The following is a 15,514-nucleotide window of genomic DNA, read 5'->3' as shown; positions in this document are numbered from 1 at the left end:
CGCAGTTAAAACCTTATCTTGCTTTACCTCACCTCACTTCAGCTTACTACACCTTCCCTTATCTTGTTTTACCCCACTTTACTTCAGCTTACTTACTCTCCCCTTATCTTGCTTCACCTCCCCTCACTTTACCTTCCCTTATCTTGCTTATCTATCCTTATCCTTCTAGACTTATGGACATACTGAAGTATTTTCTATTTTCTTGGTTTTAGGCTTGTGGTTGTCTTTGTGGACGCAATCAGACGAATGCATCTCAATACAAGAATCAAGGTGTTAAAGGTACGCTAAACGGTCGCGTATTGTTGCTCTTCGCGTTTTGCGCTCTGTTTGGGATTGCTGGCCGTTAGCCAGGGGGGTCTGGGGAGATCCAACCAAGAGGAGAGGTGCTCGAATAAGGTCACAACATCAGCCACAGGTATAAACACCAGGAACTAGGCCATCTGACATCTTTTCTTGTGTTTTTGCCAGACCGAGCTGCAAAGCAAAGAAGATGAGTTTGAAGCGTTGTGCAGGAAGGAGCAAGAGATCTGCCGAGGTGAGCTTGGAAAAATTCTTCTTCAAATTCTCATCAAATCCGTGGATTAGTGGTAACTTTGCTCAGATTTCTCGAAAGTTTATGATAGTAAAATTTGACATACAGTAACTGAGCTCATCAAAACAACACACAAACATTCACGTAAGATTACAGTTCCAAAAAAAACCTTTAAAGTTAGTGTTATAGGGATAACATTTTGCGCTATTTTGATGTGTTTAATTTTCGAAATATACTCCATTTTGCGTTGGTATCACATCATGTTCGAGGTATTACATTTTGCCTTGGTATTGCATTTTGTGGCGAAATGTATTGCTTTCTGTGACGTTACAAGGTTCTATCTAATCCATGAAATAAGCAGCAACAGATACATTTTGTGTGTGAACCGGCGCAAAATCAGCAGAAGTCGAAGTAAATAAGCCGCAGGCCCCTTACATGGGCTCTTAGATAACAGACACATACAAATATAGATGAAAAAAATTGTTCATTTTCTTATGTTATTCTTAATCTTACTTATGTTAAGCCGACTTTATCTCTCATCACTGTGCTTTTTTGTTGGTGTTGTGTGCTCCTGACGCTAGGTTTGATTGACAGGTTTAAGCCACTGCATCTCTATTGCTGATATTCAGCCGATGAGACAGACTCACCCGCGGCAGAACCCATACATGTACACGACCGAGCTGACGAGTTCATTCGCCAAGGATTCGCCTAACGTTCGTGACAGCCTCGTGCAGTACCGACAGCAGCCTCAACAACGAACAAGACCTGCCTCCTTACCCGACCAATCCGAACTCTCTAAACAGGGCCTCGCTTGCACTACCGGTACTGAAATGCTTGAGACCTTTGCTTCCTCGCCGGAATTCGCCAAGAAAAGTGCGAGTTTGAAGCTTCAGAAGAAGGTCAAGAAAGCGCGGCAAACTTCCACCACGTTTAAAACATATGTTGAGCTTGAAAACTATGATAACACTCCACTTGTTGACGAGATTGGAAGTACTTTGTCTGTCAGTAGTAGTAACAGTGAGTCGTCAAACAGGTTATCCTGGCCTGTCAGTCCAGATGACGTAATGACAGCATCACCAAAACGTCAAGCTAAATCAAAGAAAAAGAACGACAAGTCACCCTCAAAGAACAATAACCAAACAAACCGGAATCAAGGAAATACTGGAATTACGGAAAATACAAAATCACCAAAAAAGACGAACATTGATGCAACAGTTCCAAGTGATTCTTCCGTTTCAGTTGTAAGAGTCTCATTGCACTCCGAATCTCGAACTTCTAGCGTTACTCGGAATACACTCAACGGATCTGGCGTCAACGTGAGTGTAGGGACACCGAGAACTAGTAGTACGACACCTGAGAATACGGCCATTCAACCAGGCATTGTATCTCGACTCGCTAAGGCATCGCCACAATCCGCTCGGACCACGCCCATTTCCGCTCGCTCCGAGTCCCTCAAGGACTTGAGCACCAGGGGTGAGGTCGCGAGGGTTGTGTGGCCGCCACGTGACGAGTGCAAGGCGAGTGAGAGGAGCGACCCGCTATGCTCGACCGAGCCTAGGTACAATGCCAAGCTAGCCGAGGATTCTAGCCAAGCTAGAGACGAGTTTCAAGGTAAAGAACGATCGGAATCGAATATCTCACAACTGAAACGTTTATTTGAAGGCTCCGAAACGCAGGAACCTATGGGTGAGCAACAAATGGCTGAAGAAATCATCCATCCGTCCCGGGTAGAAACGAAGAGTAGTAGGCCACGGCTAGGGTCTCGGCCCGAGTCCTTCATGCTTGCCATGGACGCCGCGGAAGACTGGCAACTAATACCAGAGAAGAACCGAAAGCACAGGAATCCCCACGAAAGCACGGCGTAATTTGGCTTTCTTTGTGGGGAGATCATCTTTATCGCTATATTTTTTTAATCCATAGCCATTTTTCGTAGCATTGTTCTTCATGAGAATATTTTTACTTATTTTCTAAAAGACATTGTAAATAAATTGTCACATTATAAGATATTTTCTACCGTGGGTTACAGAGAAAATCGACATGACGAACAATTCCGACGAGTAGGCGACCACAATGTCGCACCGCCAAAGACCCGACGAACAATTCCGAAAAGTAGGCAATCGCTCTGTCGCACCGCTGAAAACCCGATTACACGACAAACAATTCCAAAAAGTAGGCAGTCGCTCTGTCGCACTGCCGAAAACCCGATCACACGAACAAATCCGACGAGTAGGCGATCGCTCGGTATATTCCGATTATTTGAAGCCCTGCGGGCCTGTCTTCTCCAGCACCCAGGGTAGTCATTTTCGGAAGATAATTTATAAGGAAACTAAATAACATAAATATAGATAAAAGATGGGGTTTTCTGTGGCGAGTATGGCTAAAGTACACCAGCAGACTGTTTTATGATAAAATAATAATTTCGACGTTTCCCAAAAAAATGTATGTTTTTAAAATGTTTTTATAACGTAAAGAGAACTTAAGGATAAACAAAAGCAAATTGGGCAGTAAATGAATTTTTAAAAAAGAAAAATTGGAATAATATAAATCGCCCATTATAACATTTCCAGCCTCATCCCCAGGAGCAGTGGGTAATTTTCAACATGGCGTCTTTTTCAATGGCCACTATCAGCTAGACGCCATATTGAAAACTACCCAGAAGACCCTGGGGACGTGGTTATAGCGTTTTCGTCCAGCGCTCGGCGGTTGTTGCTGCAAACGAGCCTGTTCAGACCCCCAATGAACTAGTCAACATTAAAACGTTTGGAACTGTTCTAATTATGGGTTCTTCTGTACATACGCAAACATTTCCCCCGTGTTCCCTAACCCACTATAAAATTACCGTCTCTCTACAAGCTTCAGTTTAGCCGTCCTAGCAAAAAGTCTTAAACACGAGGTTCCGCTATAAAAGGGAAAGCTCCTCTCACCCCGGGCTCAAATTTGCAATTATAATCAGAACACTGCCACCCTAGAAGTCAGCAAAGTCTCCTATGTAAAATTGCTTATCTCTGAGCCTTAGTTGGCTAAAATAAAACTTTTTTTTGCACAGGTAACGAGACAGTTGTGTTAAGAGATTGATGAATTAGTGATTTGCTGTCCACTCACTTCTTTAGAGCAAAATTTTAAATTATTTTAGATGGATAAATCTAGGAATGACGTTTAATTTGGTTTAGAATATGAAATTTGAATCTAGCGCTCAAAGCAATTGTCCTACCATGTTAACTCATTGGCGGCTGGTTGATAACTGATTGTTCTTGAGTCCGGGGATGGGAGGAGCTTTCCCTCTTATAGCGGAACCTCGTGTTTATTTCGATATTTCCGATGGAATATATACTAAATGAATGATAAAACCTTGTTTTTAGAATGTTATCTCTTAATTTCTTCAACAATTTATCTTTGTATCAAAGGACTAGGTCGGTTTAATCAGTCTTTCGTAATGCGGATACCCAGTTCATTGGTTATCAGAGTAGGCACATGGGCTAACACGCAGTTTTGATCCTGTATCCACCCCTGTATTTTACCCCAAATGCCTCTAAGGGTGCATTGGCGTCTCACATACAGAACGACCTCTTATACAAGGTCGCTGAGCTTGGGTTACCTGTGGGTAACCATTTTTCCGCGCGCGTGCACGTTCAAACGAAAAAATTATGACGCAATTAATGATCATGATCTGCATGACTCTAAAAACAAAAGATTTCATCAGAGTTTGGAGCACCAACTGTCTTGTACCCAGGCGTCTCAAGTAAGTAAAAACAGGTGAAAAGTATACTAGTGACCGCAATGAGTCATTGGAAGGTTTAGCGCTGGCGCAAGGGAAGGGAAGGGTCAACGGGAGAAATGTTTTTCGTTCCCCCCTGCGCGCTGAGTCCGGTAACGCTAGTAAGCGCCTGGATACGAGCCAGGAGCACCAAGCTCCAAATTATTCTGCGTTAAACATAAATTCCTTGTGCTTCCCGTTTTTTTCAGGGAAAAGTAACCTGAAGGAGAGACTGTCGAGAAGTCCGACGTGTGACCCATTACCCCCACTATTCGCACGGTCAACGACTCGCTCGTCGAACTTCTTTCCGGTTTCCTTTGTTTCTCTGGCTTTCATTTCCCTGCAAACACAACACGGCAGCGAGACGTTGCCCGACAGGGTGATTTTTAGGTTGTGGTCGCCCCGTTTCCCCTTTGCCGTCATCACTGGTTACACCCCTGTGTCGTCTCTACTAACTTTGGTCAACGTCACGCTACCATGTGACAAGTTCTCTTCCGAAATAAAGACTCTACCGTCCCCACCCCTCCCCTCCTCAGGTTTTAAGGGCGTTAACTCCATCTCGCCCTTGGTGGTAAGAAACGGGAGCTTCCAGTGGCCCAGGCTGCTGGCTTTCTTGTGAGTTTTACTTTGGTCTTGAGTGGGAGTCTCTGGGTTATAGGCTCCGTCGACTGTGGAATACGAGCCGTTTTTATTCAAGTCGACGTCACTCGTCTGTCTGTAAGGTTTTGCGGTCATTCCATGCGTGGAGAGAGCTGCTAGACTCGAGGAACTCTCTGGGCCAACAAACACATAATGTGAGTTAACAGAGAAACAGTGAGTTACAGAGAAACAGTGTGTTTACAGAACAATGAGTTCACAGAGAAACAGTGAGTTAACAGAACAATGAGTTAACAGAGAAACAGTGAGTTAACAGAGAAACAATGAGTTAAAAGAGAAACAATGAGTTAACAGAGAAACAATGAGTTAACAGAGAAACAACGAGTTAACAGCATGCCCGTGGCGTGTTTCGGCGGCGAGATAAGTTTAAAGAGAGGGTGAGCTGTCAATCAATCATCTCTCATACCAACATCACAACATTGGCCGTAACTAGGCAGGTTATTTTAATATAGAACCTAAATACGAAGTTAGGTTCGGAGAGGGCTCGGGCTTGTCACGAACACTAAAGAGGCTATGGTTACTCAGTACCGTTCAAATGTTTCGAGACTTGAAAACAACGATCGCTAGGGTTTTTAGACAATAGAAATAAATATATAACAAGAGGCAACCAAAAAGGATTTCGTTAACTCGGAAGGCACAGGAGACTTTATCGCTTTGTTAAATATTAAACACAAATTTGGGACTGTTTATTTTTGTTTATTTTATAAAGAAATCGCTGACAAAGTATCCTAATTCCCGTGATTTTACTGTCTCAGAATAGATGAAGAGATATTGCCTCGAAAATGATTTGCCTCGGGGATATTTTTAGCTATGGCCGTGATTCTGTTCTCATTCTCCTCACCACATACCCATCTTGGACTTGTTTATTTCGATAAAATAGACCAATGGTAAGCAAACCATTACACCCAAACAAGGTCTTTGTTATTGAAGAGACTTTTTAAAGATGTTAAATCAATTAATTTTGAAGATTATTTTCTTAATATTGTTTCGGGTTAAATTGATTGTAGTGCTCATCAGTGGCTAAATAAAAATAGCTCTAACGATGAAACAGAAGTAGATTATTAAGCAGATGGAAACACTCTCTTTATTTATCATTTATTGTCAAAGTATGTGTTTATTAATTTACTAAATATTACATAATTATCAATTAAGCCATTATAGCTGTACATTAGTAAACTTTGTAAGACATGCATTATTCCCACAAACAAGCGAATCTTTTTTGCCGAATGCAGAAAGTCATAGGGTTGTTACTGCCCCATCAACTTTGGCAATCTAAATCTTACATTATCTATAGCTACATCACCTATATTCATAGTTAGCAGAACATTTGATAAGGAGTTGCGTTACTACAGAGAAAAATAATGCAGCAGATTCTGATTCGTAAAGAAAGCGGAACAACTTGTTGGAAATGTTTTTAAGGCAATGACAAAGGCCACATTAGCTCCATAACATGACGTAAATAATAACCATTTGAATTGTAGTGCTCTCCTACCCTTCATGTTTAGCCACAGCCACCCCAGCTCTCTATTTTTTTCCTATTGACGGTATGGTAAACATTGCACACAAAAAAGTGAAAAAAATAAAATACTTGTTTGAAAAGAAAAATGCCGGTTGGTCCCGTTGATGGTGTTTTCTTTTAAAACTTTGTGCTGAAGTTTAAGCAACAGCTGCAAACCATCTCATTAACAACAATGGTTGAGATGGGATAACACTATTTGCTCATTGTTCTGTTTTAGAAATGACTATTAATTCTAAATGTCACCCAGATACAAAAGTTTAAGTGTTGATATGATGTTTATTTTTTATTTCTGTCTGGTTTAATTTCATTTATTGTTACGATTGTTATATGATAAGTTGTTATAGTTTAGTGTCAAGCACCCTATTCAGTTTGCGAGTCACAAGAGTCGGGGAATGTGATTCAACAGTGTCTGCATACAGTTCTCCCTCACTATCTAAACAATCACTTCCCTCACAAGACTTGAAGGACTCTGCATCCGATATCGCGATACCTGGTAGTTTAAGAGTCTTCATGGTAGGCGAAGGGGTCACAATTTGAGTATCCGCCGAGGGGATGAGCACTTGCAACCCAAGGGGACCTTCCTTGGGGGCAGCATCAGTTATTGATTGGGAATGCACCACAGCATTCGTCAACTAAAAGTGGCAAACACATCATAAGATGAGGTTTAAAAGGCAACAAATGTGAGCTTGATTCATATCCAAGTAAATGGATCACAGAGAAAAGAAAAGGAAATAGGATTGGCTCAAGCCCAACAGGGGGGGGGAGGGTGAGGCTATGAGAGTAGTGTAACTAAGGGTGGACTTGAATGTGATCCACTTTAAAGATGAAAACAACTGGCAAGTAAAACATAATTTAGTAGTATCAGACGCATGTGAGGTGAGGTGACATGTCTGTAAAATGAGATGAGGTGTGAGGCATGTGGGGTGAGGTGAGGTGTGATGCATGTGGGGGAGGTGAGGTGACATGTCTGTAAAATGAGATGAGGTGTGAGGCATGTGGGGTGAGGTGAGGTGTGTTGCTTGTGGGGTGAGATGAGGTGTGAAGCATGTGGGGTGAGGTGAGGTGTGATGCATGTGGGGTGACATGAGGTGTGAAGCATGTGGGGTGAGGTGAGGTGACATGTCTGTGAAATGAGATGAGGTGTGAAGCATGTGGGGTGAGATGAGGTGTGATGCATGTGGGGTGACATGAGGTGTGAAGCATGTGGGGTGAGGTGAGGTGACATGTCTGTGAAATGAGATGAGGTGTGAAGCATGTGTGGTGAGGTGAGGTGTGATGCATGTGGGGTGACATGAGGTGTGAAGCATGTGGGGTGGGGTGAGGTGAGGTGACATGTCTGTAAAATGAGATGAGGTGTGAAGCATGTGGGGTGAGGTGAGGTGACATGTCTGTGAAATGAGATGAGGTGTGAAGCATGTGGGGTGAGATGAGGTGTGATGCATGTGGGGTGACATGAGGTGTGATGCATGTAGGGTGAGGTGAGGTGACATGTCTGTGAAATGAGATGAGGTGTGATGCATGTGGGGTGACATGAGGTGAGATGCATGTGGGGTGACATGAGGTGTGATGCATGTGGGACAAGAGGAGGTGTGATGCATGTGGGGTGAGATGAGGTGTGAGGCATGTGGGGTGAGATGAGGTGTGAGGCATGTGGGGTAAGATGAGGTGTGAGGCATGTGGGAGGAGATGAGGTGTGATGCATGTGGGGTGAGATGAGGTGTGATGCATGTGGGACAAGAGGAGGTGTGATGCATGTGGGGTGACATGAGGTGTGATGCATGTGGGACAAGAGGAGGTGTGATGCATGTGGGGTGAGATGAGGTGTGAGGCATGTGGGGTGAGATGAGGTGTGATGCATGTGGGACAAGAGGAGGTGTGATGCATGTGGGGTGAGATGAGGTGTGAGGCATGTGGGGTGAGATGAGGTGTGAGGCATGTGGGGTGAGATGAGGTGTGATACATGTGGGGTGAGGTGAGGTGTGTTGCTTGTGGGGTGAGATGAGGTGTGTCGCATGTGGGATGAGATGAGGTGTGAAGCATGTGGGGAGAGGTGAGGTGACATGTCTGTGAAATGAGATGAGATGTGAAGCATGTGGGGTGACATGAGGTGCGATGCATGTGGGGTGAGATGAGGTGTGAGGCATGTGGGGTGAGATGAGGTGTGATGGATGTGGGGTGACATGAGGTGTGATGCATGTGGGGTGAGATGAGGTGTGACACATGTGGGGTGAGATAAGTTGTGGCACATGTGGGGATAGATGGGGTGTGTCGCGAGTGGGGTGAGATGAGGTGCGATGCATGTGAGGTGAGATGAGGTGTGATGCATGTGGGGTGAGATAAGGTGTGTCGCTTGTGGGATAAGATGAGGTGTGTCGCATGTGGAATGAGATGAGGTGTGAGGCATGTAGGGTGAAATGAGGCGAGGTGCATTTAAGGTTAGATGAGATGTAGCCCATGTCGGGTGAGATAAGGTGGGGCCCATGTGGGGTGAGATGAGGTGTGTCGCATGTGGTATGAGATGAGGTGTGAGGCATGTAGGGTGAAATGAGGCGAGGTGCATTTAAGGTGAGATGAGATGTAGCCCATGTCGGGTGAGATAAGGTGGGGCCCATGTGGGGTGAGAAGGTGTGGCGCATGTGGGGAGAGATGGGGTGAGGTGCATTTGAGGTGAGATTTGGTGTAATTTCCCTTACCACATGAGCTGGAGCAAGAAGGCCATGTGCTACGCGAAAATCCAATTGTTCCAGCGCTGTTTTAGCAATATCGGGCTGTCCGTTGTATCTAGAGTGTTCAGAACAATGTAATAAATTAAACTTTGTTCAAATTATACTCTATTCATAAATACAGTAATTTTTGGGAGAATGGAGATTTGACTAAAAGTTGGAGACCAAGAGATTTGCCACAAAATTTAAGAAACTCCTGGTCCAGATTTGGAGCGGTATTGCTTATTTGATTATATCATTATTAGAAGCAGTACAAATACTTACAACAGGTAATATAATCCATGTGTAATTTCTTGTATTAAAGGTGCAACTATAGGAACTCTTGGGTGGTTGCTTAGAGACTGTAGTTCTTCATTGCTTAAGAAGCCATTACAATCTGTGGAATCCTTGCGGCACAACTTGGAAAATCCAGCTTTGGCAATCCTAAAGGTTTTACCAAAAATATTTTATTTGTACTTGCTTGTTAAAGTATATGATTTGGGAGAATTAAAAAAAGCTCGTGTGCAACAGGGGCAGATCCAGGAGTCCCAAAAAAGGAGATCCGGATTTATTGTTCTTTCATGTTATTTTCATGATCTGTGCCTTTTTTGTTTATCATGAAGCGTGAAAAGGACAATGAAAATTTTGATCCGTGATTGCTAACTTTGCTGTGATTCATGAATGGCAAAATTTGATCAACGTGAATCGTGATCTATGCTCTTTAAAAATCATAAGTCATGATTTCCGAAAAACGATTGATCCTTGTCGTCAGTTTATCAGTTTATTGTGAAATGTGATTTCTGATTTTTGAAACTCGTGAATTGTGCAGGGACCCCCTCACCGCCCCGTTTTAATGATTACGACCAGCATAGCCCAATACCTGTGAGCCATTATACAATAGCTTGTGTGGGAGTCTTCATTCATCAGTGCTATGCTGCTGTTATACTGACTTAACACAGTACACAACACTGACATTCTAAAACAACAAAGACAGCATCATAAAGAGGGAAAATTAAATCCTATGAAATCGGAAAACAAATCATATAAATCATAAAACATAAAATCTTCATAGAAATAAAAGAATTGTCATTGGGGATAAATTTTAAAAAAAGTAGGTGTTCAAATTTAGTTTAAGTTTAAGTAATCAAGTATTTACTGGTTTTAAAGAACTTTTCTCCAAAGCACCTCATATACAGAAAAAAAAAAGTTTCTAAATCCGAAAACAATTTCTACACACATTTCTATATACATGTTAAAACTGAAGAACACAAGCTTTTAGTAAGCCAACATAAATTCAACAGGTCAAATTCAGGGCTAAAAAAACAGAAAATACAGGTCTGTTCAAATTTAGTTAAACAGGGCTTCTGGAATTACGCGGAAAAAAACTCCAAATTACGCGAGATTCTTTGCTAAATTATGCGCTAAATTATGCGGAAAATCAATCATTATGTGCTAAATTTCACGGGATTCTGCAATACATTTTTTTAAACATCAAAATTTTGCAGGATTTTTTACTGAATTACGCTCTATATTACACGGAATATCAACTGTTACGCTTAAAATACATTTTGTACCAAAGGAAAGCACGAAATAACTTGAAAAGGTTATTTTTTTGCGTGAAAATATCTTAGGCAAGTTTTCATTGGCTCCTAGCCACCAGCCAATTAAAAAAGGTATTTTATTATTAGTCCTAGGCCTTCGTGGTTTAGCAAAGAATGCCTAGTCATTTTATTTGTTTTCGAAATTCAGTTCAAAATATCGCACTCTTACGAAGAATATCTCTCTTTTTTACGAGAAATAAAAGAAAGAACCCTAAAAGAACACATCAGCTGTGAAATTAAATGTTTTGTCTTTCAAAATTTAGCCAAATTACACTCTTCCGCACAAGCGGTTAATTCCAGAAGCCCTGGTTAAAGACAAAAAGATACTCCCCATGAGAAGTATAAACCATGAGAAGTATAGACCATGAGAAGTATAGACCATGAGAAGTATAACTTGATTAGTTTTGTGGCTTTACCTGTAGCCAGCAGAGATTCTGGTAAGTTGCTTGTTAGGGCCATTTATTACAATAGGAGTCTCACTCTGCTCATGTCGACTCAAGACACTCTCCGTCAGGGCAGGCATAGAGGATACTCCAATGGAGGGCTGAACGGAAAATTATCACAATACTAATTAGGAAAAGTAGCATACTGATTCAAAAGGAAAGGCATACTCCAGTGAATGGTTAAACAGGAAAAAGTTAACAATGTAAGTAAAAGGAGAATGCCAATTCAAGACAGTTTGAGTCGAGGCAATTCAAGACGTTGATGGTGTCCATGTCAGTAGCAGTGGTGGTGATGATGAAGCTGATGATGATGATAATATTAATAGTGATGATGATGCTGCTGCTGATGATGATATTAATGGTGATTATGATGCTGATGATGAAGATATTAATGGTGGTGATGATGATGATGATATTTATGGTGATGATGATGATATTAATGGTGATTATGATGCTGATGATGAAGATATTAATGGTGGTGATGATGATGATATTAATGGTGATTATGATGCTGATGATGAAGATATTAATGGTGGTGATGATGATGATATTAATGGTGATTATGATGCTGATGATGAAGATATTAATGGTGGTGATGATGATGATATTAATGGTGATAATGATGCTGATGATGAAAATATTAATAGTGATAATGACGCTGCTGATGATGATGCTGATGATTATGTTAATAGTGATGCTGATGATGAAGATATTAATAGTGATGATGATGCTGCTGATGATGATAATATTAATGGTGATTATAATGCTGATGATGAAGATATTAATGGTGGTGATGATGATGATGATATTTATCGTGATGATGATGATATTAATGGTGATAATGACGCTGATGATGAAAATATTAATAGTGATGATGATGCTGCTGATGATGCTGATTATTATGTTAATAGTGATGCTGATGATGATATTAATGGTGATTATGATGCTGATGATGAAGATATTAATGGTGGTGATGATGATGATATTAATGGTGATAATGATGCTGATGATGAAAATATTAATAGTGATAATGACGCTGCTGATGATGATGCTGATGATTATGTTAATAGTGATGCTGATGATGAAGATATTAATATTGGTGATGATGATGCTGATGATGATGATATTTATGGTGATGATGATGATGATATTAATAGTGATGATGATGCTGCTGATGATGATAATATTAATGGTGATTATAATGCTGATGATGAAGATATTAATGGTGGTGATGATGATGATGATATTTATCGTGATGATGATGATATTAATGGTGATAATGACGCTGATGATGAAAATATTAATAGTGATGATGATGCTGCTGATGATGCTGATTATTATGTTAATAGTGATGCTGATGATGATATTAATGGTGATGATGATGCTGATGATGAAGATATTAATATTGGTGATGATGATGCTGCTGATGATGATATTTATGGTGATGGTGATGTTGATGATATTAATGGTGATGATGATGCTGATGATGAAAATATTAATAGTGATGATGCTGATGATGATCATGATGATGCTGACGATAATATTAATGGTGATGATGATAATATTGATGGTGATAATGATGCTAATGATGATGATGATAATATTAATGGTGATGATGATAACATTACTGGTGATGATGATAATATTAATGGTTATGATGATGATGATGATGATGATGATGATGATGATGATGATGATGATGATGATGATATGATAGTGATGATAATAATGGGGGTGGTAGATTCTGCTGCTCCTGATTGTGATAAAACTGACATTGATTTCTATGTTGATAATGTTGATGATCATGATGATTTTCATGATCATTATGATCATGATAATGAGTTGTTAAGAAAAGTGTTTAGGGTATTAAAGGTGCGGTGTGTTGCTGCAACAATTGACAATTTCCCTGGTTGTAATAACAGGGTCAAGTCCTACCTCGTGATACATTGATGGTCTGGATAACGATGGCAGCCGAAACGTTTTTTCTATGCCTTTATTATCCATAACAACCTAAAGGTGAATACATAAAGTATGTCAATCCAAAAAGAGATAGGAGATTATGTTGGGTCATACATACATCACCTAATTAAAAATAAGTTTTTTCTAATAATATTGATCAAATCACACCAAGAATCTTGTTATATCAGACAGCAAGAGCTGTAGAAATATGAAATCATATTTTACTAGTTAACATCATCTTATAAATAATTTATGCTAATAATAGCATGAATATACTTAGAACACTTATTAAACACCTGCAATTTACATTTTGTGTTGACAACTCTTGTTCTTAAAAGTTAGTTATCCATGCATGTCATGCTTAAATTCCCATATTCGCTATACTATACTCCTATATTCCTATACTCTCTATTCGGTGAGAATAGAGATTTAGTCATGTGACTACATGTGGCTAGTGTGTACAAGTTAAAACCTGACATGAGTTCATGTCAAAATATGAATTTTTTTCCTCAAAATACTGAGGTGAGCATGATACTAGAGACATAAAGAAAACTGTGGGGGCCACACCCTAACTTGTCATTTTCTTTTAATTAATGAAACAGTGGGGGCCCACCCACAGTGGGGTTAGGTTAACTGAGACATGTGCAGCCATGTGCAACTTGAGAATACTTAATTCATAGACTTACTGAATTATAAATGGCCAGCAATATAGCCTCTAACTCTCCGTATCCCTGTAATGAATAAAAATTCCTTATAAATACTACAGTCAATAAAATGGCAGGCAAGCTATGTATATCTCCCCCTCCCCCTCCCCCCTCCCCTCTCTCCCAACAGATCAGAGGCAGATCCAGGAGTAACAATGGGGGGAAGATGAAGCAAGGGGTCCGGATTCATTATTTTTTTTAAGGATTTCCTTATACTTCGTTTCTATGCAAAATCTCTGGAAATAGAAGAGAGGGTGGACAGCCCACACACCCCTTGATCAAACAAGCTTTTAACCAGACAACTTTTACACCTTCAAAAGTTCCTCTTTTTGTCTCCAAACAAGCTTTCGACAATATGTAAGAGCTACTAAGGAAAGAGGGGGAAGGAGGAGAATACTTAACTCAGGACCAGGATTCAATACGGTTTCACTAATAATAGTAGTGACAGAAGTAGCATAACAGTAGTTCATAAATCAAATAATTGAGGGCTTCTCACCTGTTTATCTCTTCGGCATGTGGCTGCCAGGTATGTCCATATCAGAACAGGAACAAATTGTAACACAAAGTTCATTGCATCCCTATTCCCAGTGCGATACAACTCAAAAAATGAGCTGCAAATGGGATGGCTAACCTACAACAGCAATATGGTAATTATAACAACTAATGGTAAAAAGCAGAATATTTCTATCAAATGTATGCCATCCACCACAAATGATTTTGTTATCTGTTATCTGATATTGACCATGATTTGAAATCACTGTTTTAATTACCACACAACATCTGTAATTCCCAGCTTTACTATCCCTAGTCCAACTACTTGGTCATGTAAGTGACTTACAAGAGTTTGGTCTTAAAAACACCACATAATTTTTGTGCAATTTAATAACATAACAACAGAAATACACCTGTCTCAACAAATCAGTAACTTGTAAGTAGAGATTTGTTATGCAATGCGCAGGATAATTTTAGGCATCAATGTGGGTAAAGTATATTGTTTGTAACATTACTGACCTGATTAGCATAATTCTTTGGTAAATTTTCAATGATTCCTTTAATGACTTCCCTGTTGGCTTTTAGCTTCTCTACTATTTTAAGAGGTTCTTCTGAATATTTCTGCCGAGCCATAACAATGTAAAATGATTTGTTAAGCGTTTATAAGGACTTTTTGCAATATTTACAAACATAGGATGAAGTATACTCATTTATTAATGAACAGTATCATTGCAGGATTGAAATCTTTGTGCGAATCAAAATCGAAGTATTTTCTTTATATATACTTAAGTACTTATACCCATATTGTGTTTATCCTACCTTAAATTCGACCTGGATATCTTCAAACTCCATTTCAGATGCAACTAAAGAACAGAAAGGTACCAAAAAGGATTTAATCATCATGGAAGATGCGAGAGAAAAAATATGTTACCTACATGATTTCGACGAAAGCCTCTTTCTTTAAAAAATATGCTTACCAAAGTACAGCACAAATAGCCAAAGTCGTCATTAAGCTTACACATTGCCCAGTACCTTTTCATTTGTAGCAAACAAACTCCGCCATCTTGATATTTGTGAGAAAGGTATCGCCCACAGGGTACCCACCCCTCATATCTGAAGAAACTAAGAGAATAAAAAAAAAACATTCTGGC

The 15,514-nt window shown here is 40.1% G+C and overlaps 2 protein-coding genes across 6 annotated transcripts in view; one reads left to right on the top strand and one right to left on the bottom strand.

Annotated features, from left to right (window-relative positions):
* The window catches only part of LOC5514106, a 19,069-nt gene extending 15,762 nt beyond the window's left edge, over positions 1-3,307 (top strand). For all 4 annotated transcript variants that reach the window (XM_048723676.1, XM_032383623.2, XM_032383622.2 and 1 more), the window contains 3 exons: positions 213-279; positions 469-535; positions 1,127-3,307. In XM_048723676.1, coding sequence (XP_048579633.1) covers positions 213-279; positions 469-535; positions 1,127-2,397 — 1,405 coding nt within the window. In that variant the 3' untranslated portion in view covers positions 2,398-3,307. The remainder of the gene's footprint in view (positions 1-212; positions 280-468; positions 536-1,126) is intronic.
* LOC5514105 (hyccin) lies at positions 3,284-15,514 on the bottom strand. 2 transcript variants are annotated; one of them, XM_032383625.2, is made up of 12 exons: positions 15,396-15,514; positions 15,183-15,226; positions 14,883-14,984; positions 14,368-14,502; positions 13,854-13,898; positions 13,144-13,218; positions 11,182-11,309; positions 10,045-10,140; positions 9,450-9,608; positions 9,156-9,243; positions 6,953-7,094; positions 3,284-5,059 (listed from the first exon to the last, which is right to left on the bottom strand). In XM_032383625.2, the coding sequence occupies exons 2-12, from the start codon at positions 15,213-15,215 to the stop codon at positions 4,716-4,718; spliced, it is 1,347 nt and encodes a 448-aa protein (XP_032239516.1). In that variant the 5' UTR covers positions 15,216-15,226; positions 15,396-15,514; the 3' UTR covers positions 3,284-4,715. The 2 variants fall into 2 exon arrangements, with proteins under 2 accessions (XP_032239516.1, XP_032239517.1); XM_032383626.2 differs by having other exon boundaries at positions 15,341-15,438.

Source organism: Nematostella vectensis, chromosome 2, assembly GCF_932526225.1.
Source record: "Nematostella vectensis chromosome 2, jaNemVect1.1, whole genome shotgun sequence".
In the NCBI taxonomy this organism is placed as follows: Eukaryota; Metazoa; Cnidaria; class Anthozoa; order Actiniaria; family Edwardsiidae; genus Nematostella; species Nematostella vectensis.
The sequence above is the reverse complement of the archived record's forward strand: the minus strand, read 5'-3'. Positions and strand labels throughout refer to the sequence as shown.

Excerpts from the sequence above, each read along its gene's own strand:
- LOC5514105 (XM_032383625.2), bottom strand. The coding sequence starts at position 15,215 with ATGGAGTTTGAAGATATCCAGGTCGAATTTAAG. Across the intron at positions 9,244-9,449 it reads CATGGATTATATTACCTGTT|ATACAACGGACAGCCCGATA; the intron begins GTAAGTATTTGT and ends TGAACACTCTAG. Across the intron at positions 5,060-6,952 it reads GAAGACTCTTAAACTACCAG|AGAGTTCCTCGAGTCTAGCA; the intron begins GTATCGCGATAT and ends TTGTTGGCCCAG.